Source organism: Labeo rohita, chromosome 17 (assembly GCF_022985175.1).
Source record: "Labeo rohita strain BAU-BD-2019 chromosome 17, IGBB_LRoh.1.0, whole genome shotgun sequence".
Taxonomy (NCBI): Eukaryota; Metazoa; Chordata; class Actinopteri; order Cypriniformes; family Cyprinidae; genus Labeo; species Labeo rohita.
Window position 1 is genome coordinate 4,365,482 of NC_066885.1, and position 12,104 is coordinate 4,377,585.

General features: G+C 32.0%; 1 protein-coding gene across 1 annotated transcript; it reads left to right on the forward strand.

Moving 5' to 3' along the window:
- Window positions 1-1,330: 1,330 nt before the first annotated feature.
- On the forward strand, window positions 1,331-11,113 carry ddo (D-aspartate oxidase). The gene is made up of 5 exons (XM_051133646.1): window positions 1,331-1,661; window positions 4,696-4,879; window positions 4,995-5,103; window positions 5,189-5,365; window positions 10,311-11,113. Exons 2-5 carry the CDS (start codon window positions 4,708-4,710, stop codon window positions 10,867-10,869), a joined length of 1,017 nt encoding a protein of 338 aa, XP_050989603.1. The 5' UTR covers window positions 1,331-1,661; window positions 4,696-4,707; the 3' UTR covers window positions 10,870-11,113.
- The last annotated feature ends 991 nt before the right edge of the window (window positions 11,114-12,104 follow it).

Sequence of the window (12,104 nt, forward strand, 5' to 3'; positions counted from 1 at the left end):
GTTACAATTTTAACAGATGTTACTGTTTTTGATAATGACATTATCTGAGCTGTAAATCAGGATATCAGTTTAACATATTACTAGACAGCTTTTTCCATATTAATTCTATTTCTGCAGGTCTATATATATATATATATATATATATATATATATATATATATATATATATATATTTTTTTTTTTTTTTTTCCTGCATAAAATTCATTTTTTGATATTTGTATTTTGAAAAGGAGGAAAGACTGCATAGGGCTCAGAGGTTGAAAGGGGCCCAGAATGGGGGCTCAGAAAACTCAGTGGAAGGGTGTAGCATGATGATTCCCTCACCTGTTACCAATTCACTTGCTTGCTGTGTTTCAAAGCAGTTTATTTGGTTATTCTATAACCTTTCCACTTTTATTTTGCCTCTGTCCCAACTTTTTTGGAGTGGGATGCATACTTCAAATAAATAAATAAATAAATATTTTATAAATAAATATGTTTATATTTACAAAATACATTTAAGTTGGTCAGTGAAAACTTTGGAAATCTTTTCTTTGTACTTTTGTCAATTAAATAAAAGTTAAATAGAATGAACAAATCACAGATTTTATCATTTTACAAAATGTCCCAAGTTTTCTAGAATTAGGGTTGTACTTATTTTTTTTTTTTTTTTAAGTAAAGTAAACTTTGAAATATTCTCACAAAATCTATGAAATATAGTAAAGTAGTAAATATAAAGTAAAGTAAAGCATGAGTAAATGTGGTATTTACTCACCAAAATAACAATGTCCACTGTGTCATTTTTATTTAGTCTTTTTAAATTTATATCCACATCTCAACAACACTGAAGCTGTAGCAATGAAAACCACCAACATGCTTAAAAACTCTGTAAATGAATGTTATTACACTTATTTTAAAATAATTTACTCTAAAAAAAAAAAAAGTACTTTACTTTTTTGATTAATTCAATGCATCCTTGAAATAAAGTAATTTCCTAAAAATCATAATGACCCCATACATTTGAATCACTGTAAATATAATAACAGTCCTCATTATAAACACAAAATAATAATAATCAACTTTAATATTCAGTGAGGACAATTAGACTACGATTTATTTGATTGGGGGCGGTGAGGGGCCTAAATAATGGGGTAGGGGGGCGCTGGCCCAAAAAAGGTTGAGAACCACTGCAGTAGAGGAATGTTTTTTGAGCCTTCATTCGCCCCCTGGCGGAACAACAACATTTGTTACTCAATGGCGTGTTTCCAAACAGCGCCACTGTTGCGCTGGCGAAGTATCGCAACATGCACTTGTAAATAAACCGAACGGAATAACTGCACTGTACGCAAAGCATATTTTTCCTGTAGCAGTCTAAACCATCACACAAATATGTAACTGCTATTTTAAATTCTCACATCAAATCCTCGGAAATAACATAAAAATGGAATGAAACGCCATTTCCCATGATCCTTTTGAATGGAGAGCTTTAAATAGGCCAAACATAACAGTCCCAGGATTTCAGAAAACATGAAATTGTGTCAGTTTGACTTATAGTTGTCGGTTTGTGCTGTTATCATGCGCATAAAGGATTAATCATTAATGTGCGTCAAGAGCGTGAGTGATCTTAAAGTTCACAGACAGGTACGGTGGCGTTTGTTCATGCAGGTCTCAGTAAGCTGGAGGTAAGTAAGCGTGCGAGTTGTGCACCTGCTGTAACATTTTGTAAATTGTATTTTTAAATACTACCGTAGTATTTGTTAATGCATACTTGTTTTTTGTACATAATTTTAAACATGCATGCAAAAAATAGACGATGGAGTTTAATCTTATTACGGGAATGGCAAATGTAGGCATGATTTCTAAGTGTTTTAAGCTGTGGTTGTTGTATGAAACGTGCTTTTGTCACCACCATCATCGTTATCGTCATTATTATTATAATAAATATTGTGACTGTTTCAGCAGAAGCATAAAAAGTAACCCACCTTGTATTCTAACTATGCAAACAGTGAGGGTAGGTCCAGTTCTGTATATGTTTAAAAACGCTTATTCATGATTAAGTGATAGGGGCCGTCTACGAAGGTCAACACAAAGAGAATAAACGTTTCAGTGGTTCCACATCGAATTGTACACACACATCACATCGCTCTCAGTTGTTAAACAACACAATACATATTAGATAATGTAAATAATAATAACATTCGTAATAATGTTATTAGGATTATAATAATATATAGAAAACGTTTTTTTATGTTGTTTTATCATTAATATATTTTTAAATATTTAAATCCAAGTAAGCTTTATGTGTGGTTGTACCTGTTAACTGAAAAATTTCGGTAGGAACCTATTCATTGTTTTTTCTGTAAAAGTGTACGTGTATGTGTTGTAACACCTTGGGCTGGATTATAGAACAGGCTTTGGATTATGTATAAATAGAATGTCTGTTAATAACTTTGAGAGAACATTGCCAGAACGTTAGGTGAAGTTCTGAGAAAGTTCTCCGTTGGCTGGGTAAGTAGGGCACCAGTGTGTTTTTTATTGACTTTGTTGGCACAAATTCTGATTTCATGGTTCTCTTGCATGGATTTTAAAGTCTGTGTATTGTGTGAAAGGAGAACAAACAACAAACAGAGATTTAGGTTAATATCCCTACCCTTATTAGTTTTTAATGAATGAAAAAGTTAACATAGTGACACCTATAACACTCTTTAATGCAAAAAGAATTAAGATGATCTTTTATAGACATTTGAGTACTTTTGAAAACTTTTTACAGTGATAGTTTGCAGTGCATTGCATTATTCTCTTAATTTAAATATCTCTGAATTTGAATATAATGTTGCAGTTTAAAGGGGTCATCGGATGCAAACTTCACTTTTTCATGTTGTTTGAACATTAATGTGTGTTGGCAGTGTATGTACAAATCTACCCTATAATGATAAAAATTAAATAATCTGTAAAAATAATATTCCCTTTTTCAAATCGAGCCATTCTCAGATGCTATCCCACGATAGTTGATTGACATGAGCGTCTTACCTCAGACCAGCTGTCACAGTCCAGTAACCTTCCTTGTTTCGGTACCGAAGCAGGGATGTAAGTTAGACAAGAACATCTCTGAGCGATTGAGGTGTTGCTGGATGTAATAATGAACATAGTGGTCGTCATTTACTCCTGACATCTGAGCTGCTGAAGATGCAGTGGATTACATTTGTTTGTGAAAGGAATGCGCCTCCCGATCTACATAAATGCGTCTATGTTCGTGCAAATCATTTGTGATCCAGCTTCATCTACAGCAGAAGTGAGTATAAGGGTTTTTTAAAATGAATTTCTGCAATCACCTTTCCTAATAACGTGCTAGTTAGCAAGTTTCACGGCTAAACGCGCTAAATGCGGCTAAAGTAAATGGGCTCGTCACTCCACAGCGAGAAGAGAGGGGCGGGGCGAGCAGAGCTCATTTGCATTCAAAGGAGCAATCCCTCAGAATGGGTTGATTTATGCAGAGCTCATTTTGACAAGGTAAAAAGGTTGTTGTTTTACACTACCATTAAGAATTTTTAACCAAAGTATATTATAGGCTTTTCATTAAGACCCTAAGGAATAATATCAATTTGTTGAAAATGGGCATCCGATGACCCCTTGAAGTCTGGCACATTCACAAAAATAGTAGCCTATTACTTCCAAGCTGCGAAATAAGGTACTTATGACAGCACGTAGTTTAAACATATTACACTACCTAAAAGTTTTTGAACAGTAAGATTTTTAATGTTTTTAAAGAAGTCTCTTTTTCAAGCGTGCATTTATTTGATCCAAAGTACAGCAAAACCAGTACAATTTTAAAATATTTTTACTATTTAAAATAATTGTTTTCTATTTGAAGATGTTTTAAAATGTAATTTATTCCTGTGATTTCAAAGCCGAAATTTTAGCATAATTAATCCAGTCACATGATCTTTCAGAAATCATTCAAAATTCTGATTTGCTGCTCAAAAAACATTTATTATTATGTTGAAAATAGCTGAGAAGATTCTTTTCAGGTTTCTTTGAAGAATAGAAAGATCAGAAGAACAGCATTTAATAACAGATAAATGCTGATCTTTGGATCTTTCTGTTCATCAAAGAATAAATGAAAATGAAAAAATCTAGTGTTTTAAATAATAATAATAATAAATGTTTCTCAAACAGCAGATCAGCAGAATGCTATGCAGTGAATTACGTTTGTTTGTGAATGGAAGGCGCCTCCCGATCTACATATATCCGTCTATGTTCATGCGAATCATTCATGATCCAGCTTCACTTACAGCAGAAGTGTGTATAAGCGTTTTTTTATTAATCTTTGCGATCGCCTTTCCTTATAACGTAGTAGTTAGGAAATTTAGTGGCTAAATGCGGCTAAAGTAAACAAGATCGTCACTCCACAGAGAGAAGAGAGGGGCGGGGCGAGCAGAGCTCATTTGCATTTAAAGGAACAACCCCTTAGAATGAGATGAGATGAGCTCATTTTGACATGGTAAAAAGGGTGTTGTATATTAGAGTATATTAGAGACTTTTCATTAAGACCCTAAAGAATCATATCAACTTGTGGAAAATGGGCATCCGATGACCCCTTTAATGGTGGAACATCAAAAGTTATTAGATGTTAATAGAAAAAAAGCAACGTTTTAAATGTGACTGACAGTGCACATGTTCATTTGCTGACTAAAGCGCTTGCTCTATATGTTGTAGTTGATCTGAGAGATGAAGCGTGTGAAGGCGGTCGTGGTCGGAGCAGGTGTGGTGGGTTTATCCACAGCAGTGCGTGTCGCTGAGGCGCTTCCATATTGTTCCGTTACTGTTATTGCTGAGAAGTTTTCACCGGATACCACTGGTGATGGAGCTGCTGGAATCCTCTTGGCAAAAGAGTTTCCTGGTGAGATGATGCAGTCAAACCTGTCATTATATCTTGTGTTTGGGATTATGCCTTATTTTATTTATTAGTCTATGTAAAAACTGTCAAATTGATTATTATTGAACTTTCTTACTAGATATCCCTATTGAACGGCAACGGCGCTGGTTCAAGGAGACATTCGATCATCTTCTGGCCATTGCAGATTCCCCTCAAGCCGCAGATGCTGGCGTGTACTTGAGCTCTGGGTAAAACCCTGATAACAAAAAAGCAAAAAGATGATATGTTTAAGTGTTTTTCATCTCTCATAATGTCTACTTTGCTTCATCTTAGGTACCATGTTTTTAAGGAGATTCCTTGCGAAAAAAAGCCATACTGGTCAGATTTTGTGTTTGGCTTCAGATACATGACTGATCATGAAATGAAACGTTTCCCTAATCATAAGTTTGGTCAAGCGTTTACCACATTAAAGTGTGAATGCCTGAGCTACCTGCCATGGCTAGAAAAAAGGTACTGTATATATATATTTTTTTAATTAAATGAAAAATTCTATCAAATTTAGAGTATACACTACCTAGGGGTGTGCGATATGACGATTTTTGGAGAAATATCGTAGTGTCGTGCTATTCTATCAGTTTCAGTTCTGGCGCCTTTGTCTCAATATATTGCACAATGTGACATATTGTTTTTTTTTTTTTTTTTTTTAAGAAATTAATACTTTTATTCACCAAGGATGTATTAAGTTAATAATTAAAAGTTTATTAAAAGTTAATAATAAATAATTACATTGTTATAAAATATTTATATTTTGAATAAACACTGTTTTTTTTAAACTTGTTATTCATGAAAGAATCCTGAAAAAAAAAAAAAAAAAAAAAAAAAAAAATTACAGGTTCCAAAAAATATTTGGCAGCACAACTGTTGATATTATCCAACATTGATCATTCTAATAATAAATCAAGGATCATGTGACACTTAAGACTGGAGTAACAGCTGATAAAAATTCAGCTTTTCATCACAGGAATAAATTCTATTTTAAAGTATGTTAAAATAAAAAACATTTTTTTATATTGTAAAAACATTTTGCAATATTACTGTTCTTTTTTGTTTTTTTAAATCAAATAAATGCAGCCTTGATGAGCATAAGAGACTACTTTAAAGACTATTACAAGTCTTACTGACCCCAAACTTTTGAACGGTAGTGTACATACACTCACAAGACACTGCACTTATTCACAATCACAATCACATAATTTGCACAAGTGTTGCCGGTTAAACATTTCATTCGCGTAACTGTTACTGTTCTGACACGCGCTTTTCCAGTGCTCGTACACCTGAAGCGCGCGCACACTAAAAGCCTGTCGAATAGCGCCAAATTACTGAATTTACACATACGTAAGTTATACTGAAGTTATGTATTGCGTCTGATTGCGCTAATACTGTCAAAACACACAAGGTTTACATATAAACAATGCTGCGTAAGTCCAAATGCGTGCCTGTATATTAGATGCGTGCAGCTCTTAAAGCGACAGTACTAAACATGCTGCCGCTTGTCATCAAAGGGATAGTTAACCCAAAAATTACAATTCTGTAATTATTTACTGACTTACATGTTGTCCCAAACCTGTCTTAATTTATTTCTTGTGCTAAACACAAAATAAGATATTTTGAAGAATGTGGGCAACCAAACAGTAGCATGGTACTCACTGAAATTAATAATGGAAATTAAGGATGCACCAATACCACTTTTTCCAGTACTCGCCCGATACCGATACTTTTATTTTTGGTACTTGCCGATTCTGAGTACCGGTACCGATATTTTAAAATTTATCGGTAGATTTGTAAAATATAGGGTACAGAAACTAAAAGAATATGTATAATGTTAGTTGGTCAACTTTATTTATCAAATAGATACAGTCAAACCAAAATGTATTTAGAACCCATTATCATAAACTGTGCCCTGCACCCACTAGTAAAAAAACAAAAACAAAAAAAATATATATATATATATATATATTATATATTATATATTATATATTATATATTATATGAAAAGCTGAATTTTTATCAGCTGTTACTCCAGTCTTAAGTGTCACATGATCCTTCAGAAATCATTCTAATATGCGGATTTATTATTAGAATGATCAATGTTGGATAATATCAACAGTTGTGCTGCCAAATATTTTTTGGAACCTGTGATTTTTTTTTTTTTTTTTTTTTTTTTTTCATGAATAACAAGTTTAAAAAGTACAGTGTTTATTCAAAATATAAATATTTTATAACAATGTAAATTATTTATTATTAACTTTTAATAAACTTTTAATTATTAACTTAATACATCCTTGGTGAATAAAAGTATTAATTTCTTTAAAAAAAAGAAAGAAAAAGAAACAATAAAAATGTACTGACCCCAAACTTTTTAACGGTAGTGTGTATATATATATATATATATATATATTTTTTTTTTTTTTTTTTTTTTTTTTTACATCCACAAATTTGTTTTAATCCAAAAGATGCGTGTGCTAAATATGCGAACATCGATGAAGATCACACAACAGCACGCGCGCTCTCTCTCTTTCTCTGTCTCGCGCTCTGTCTCTCACTCCCTCTCTCTCTATACCGTTAAATAACTTGTGCATTGATTTACTTCAATTGTTTTTGACATATCTCACCGAACTACAAACTTTCCAGTGATGTCAAGGCAGGATATTAACTCGACAAGCCCGCACATCTTGGCCGCCGCGCATTCAATCCAATCTGCGTTCTTTGTCTATCAGCTGACGCGCAGCAGTTATACAAGCTTAATACTGAATGTTTAACATTATATTACTTGCGTACACATACCTCGTAGACATCCTTAATCTCTAATGACTCCATTCTGCTGTCTGTTGTTTTGTTGTCTGTGTTTCTTTGCCTGCATACACACTTGATGTGGTATCGGCGTTTGGTATCGGGGCATTTTAACGAGTACGAGTACAGGAGCTCAGTATCGGTGCACCCCTAATGGAAATGATCAAATAGATAATGTTCAACAGAAAAAATAAACTCATTCAGGTTTGCACACCCCGAGAGTGTGTAAATGATGGTATAAAAATAAAACACTATGACAGAATTGACAAACAGATGGGTGAACTATTCTTTTAATGTTAATAAAACAACAAAACACAAAGAGAAAAATCACTTACTGTTCTTGACTGAAGAACTTTAATAGAGTTGCTTTAATAAAAATCAATGTACAATTGATGTATATAGTGTATAAGTAGTGTTTCAGTTTTTATATTTGCTAATTCAATTTCTTGAACACACAGTACCTGAAAAATAAAGCACTGTTTGTTTATTTGTATTATGTTTATTTGTAATGTATATTCGTTCTTCTTTTTTTAATGACAAAGATTATTATCTTCGCTCACTTGGGCCTAAATATCTGACATTCTTTTTTATTTTATGCTTTGTTACCTTGAAAGGCTTTGTTTTTAAAAAAAAAAGGGAAATTAGTTTGGCTGTACTGCTCAGACAACTTGCAAAATAGTAAAACTAACATGACAAAGAATCGTGATAAAATTGTGAATGGTGATATTTCTGAAAAAAATTGTAATATGATATTTTTGCCATATCGCCCACCCCTAACACTACCAATAAAAAGTTTGGAATAGTTACATTTTTTTTATTATTATTATTTTTGAAAGAAGTCTCTTATGCTCACCAAGACTTCATTTATTTGATTAAAATATTGTGAAATATTATTACAATTTAAAATATGTATTTTTATATTATATATTTTAAAATATAATTTATTCCTGTAATGCAATGCTGAATTTTCAGTATCATTACTCCAGTCTTTACTCTCACTTTTAAACAATTTAACGCAACTTTGTTGCATTTAAAAAAAAATCTTTTTCTTTTTTTTTCTTTCTTTCTTTCTTTCTTTCTTGTTTTTTAAATCTTGCCTCAAAATTTTGAATAATAGTTTATCACGTAATGATGCTGAAAGTTCAGCTTTGCATCACAGGAATAAATTACATTTTAAAAAATATTCAAGTAGAAAACTTACTTTAAATTATAATATTTCACAATAATTTTTTTTTTTTTTTTTTTTTTTTTTTTTACAAATAAATACAGCTACACTAGTCAAAAGTTTTTGAACAGTAATTTTTATTATTATTATTTTTTAAGAATTCTCTTCTGCTCACCAAGCCTGCATTTATTTGATTAAAATATTGTGAAATATTATTACAATTTAAAATAACAGTTTTCTATTTGAATATATTTTAAAATATAATTTATTCCTGTGATGCAAAGCTGAATTTTCAGTGTCATTACTCAGGTCTTTAGAGTCTTTACTTTCACTTTTAAACAATTTAACGCAACTTTGTTGCATTAAAGAAAAATCTGTCTTTCTTTCTTTTTCTTATTTTTAAATCTTACCTCATTTTTGAATAATAATATATATATATATATTTTTATACAAATACAAATGTTATTTTTTTTATACAAATAAATACAGCTATACTACTAGTCGAAAGTTTTAACTTAATTTTTAAGTTTTTTTTTTTTTTTTAAAGAATTCTCTTCTGCTCACCAAGCCTGCGTTTATTTGATCCAGCAAAATCAGTAATTTTGTGAAATATTTTTACTATTTAAAGTAACTGCTTTCTATTTCAGTGTATTTTAAAATGTAATTTATTCCTGTGATCAAAGCTACATTTTCAGCATCATTACTCCTGTCTTCATTGTCACATAATCCTTCAGTAATCATTCTAATATGCTGATATGCTGTTCTGTTCAAACATTTTTTGTTATTATTATTATTATTATTATTATTATTATTATTATTAATAATATTTAAAACAGCAGAGAATTTTTTTTTTTTAGGATTCTTTGATGACTAGAAAGATCCAAAGATTGGCATTTATCTGAAATTAAAAGCTTTTGTAACATTATACACTATACAATTCAATAGCTTGGACTGTGTGTATATATATATATATATATATATATATATATATATATATATATATACACCTTTTGAACAGCAAATCGGAATATTAGAATGATTTCTGAAGGATCATGTGACTGGAGTAATGATGCAAAAAAGCTTTCAATGAAGCTTTCAAATCGCAGGAATAAATCACATTTTAAAATGTATTTAAATAGACAACAGTTATTATTATAATTTGCTGTACTTTGGATCAAGTAAACGCAGGCTTGGTGAGCAGAAAAGACTTATTTGAAGAACATTAAAAATCTTCCTGTTCAAAAGCTTTTAACTGGTAGTGTATGTTGAGCAGAAAGGACTTCTTTCCGAAACATTAAAAATGTAATTATTCAAAACATATGACTGGTAGTGTATTATGACCACTATATTTATTTATGTATTTATTTAATTAACAAATATAAAGACTGCAGAGGAATAGTAAGCATATAATAAATAAACTAGTCTTATATTTTCCACTAGGTTTAGAGCGGTTGGAGGTCAGATCATATATGAAAAAGTGACTGATCTTCATAAACTGGCCCAGAATTACGATGCCATCCTGAACTGCTCCGGCCTTGGCTCTCGTTTTTTGGTGAAGGATGAGGAGGTCTATCCGGTAAGAGGACAAATGCTAAAGATTAGTGCTCCCTGGCTGAAGAACTTTGTCCGAGATGGAGATGGCTTGACCTACATCTACCCAGGCATCAGGTACGTCAATATTGGAGGCACACGGCAGGCGGATGACTGGCGGATGGAGGTAGATAAGGAGGACAGCAAGGGGATCCTGGAGCGTTGCTGCCAGCTGGAGCCGTCTCTGCGGGCGTCTCAGGTGATGGGCGAATGGGTGGGCCTGCGGCCGACCAGGGCAAACCCGCGAGTGGAGCGTGAATATCTGCATGTACAGGGCCGTCAGGTACCTTTGGTGCACAACTATGGTCACGGCAGCTGCGGTGTTACTCTGAGCTGGGGAACTGCGCTGGACACGCTCGATCTGCTGAGACAGAGTCTGTCTGAAAAACCACCTCAAGCCAGATTGTGAATCTGCTGTGTCGTAGTCTTATAGTGATGCTGCTTTACATTGATTTGCACTGACAGTTCTGCACGTGCCACTGATGAGAAATGACACTTTAATTCATTTTAGATGTGTCATTTGCATGTATAATGTTTAATGATAATTTCTACATGCACTAAATTGTAGGTTGTTTCATTATGGAAGTAGTTGGAATAATTTGTTTACAGAATCTTTTTTCAGCCTCTGTTGCTTAAACGCATGAGTACATGAACACATGACCATAATCTCTAGAACTGCTCCGAGAGACACTTCATGAGCATTTTACCGTTTGTTTTGCGGAGGTCTTTACAGCAACCCATAAAAATAAAAGTTCAGTTTAACTTGACAGCTAGAAATATGTTAATGTATTACTTAATGTAAAGATAGTAGTACTACTACTACTAATAAAAATATTATTAAAACAATGTTTAAGGAATATTTACTAGAAAAAATATTTACCAGAAAATTGTAAATACTCAACATGGTGTTTCTTAAAAAAGAAATAAATAGCCTATAATAAATGAATTTACCAAATCGAATTATCCTTTATAAATTCATTAGACATGCTTTTGATTATTAAAATGTAATGAAACGATTAAAATAAAATCCAGAAAATTAATGGAAAACAGATTCACAAACAAAACTGAATTTCAGAAAAATAAAATGTATTTCATAGGGCCTTAAAAACATGTAATTTCTGTTAAACTTTTGATAAATTGATGTTAAATTGTGCAAGTTTCATGATTTCAGTTCATTAGACTTTTTGATAAATATATATATTTTTTAATGTAACCATTAAAATAGAGTCTAGAAAAATTAAAATGGAATTTAGGAAAGACTAAAACAGATTTCATAGGGCCCTCGTTATTTCATTTGTGTCTTTGTTTTATTGTAGTTGTCCTTTAGTTTGTTACTTGCATCTAGGTTCTTATTATTAATAACAAAGATAAAACAACAAGAAAAGATTTGGCTTTATCCTTTAAGCTAACTTACCAGTATGGCAAACTCGCTAGTTGTTCACCATAATCCTGTGTAGTGGCGCTGGCATGTGATTATTATTATTTTATTTTCATTTTTTTTAAGTGGGGATGAAATGCTTTGTTTTAAGAGATAAAATAACTATGATCTCCATTTGGATCATCTATTGTTCAATTACTTTTCCTGTTGTTTTGTGTTTTTTTTGTAGTATCGGTTCAGTAGTGGTATCGTATCAAGTCAAAATT

Coding starts and splice junctions, on each gene's coding strand:
- ddo (XM_051133646.1), top strand. CDS start 4,708: ATGAAGCGTGTGAAGGCGGTCGTGGTCGGAGCAGGTGTGGTGGGTTTA. Junction 4,880..4,994: donor CTTGGCAAAAGAGTTTCCTG/GTGAGATGATGC, acceptor CTTTCTTACTAG/ATATCCCTATTGAACGGCAA. Junction 5,366..10,310: donor CTGCCATGGCTAGAAAAAAG/GTACTGTATATA, acceptor ATTTTCCACTAG/GTTTAGAGCGGTTGGAGGTC.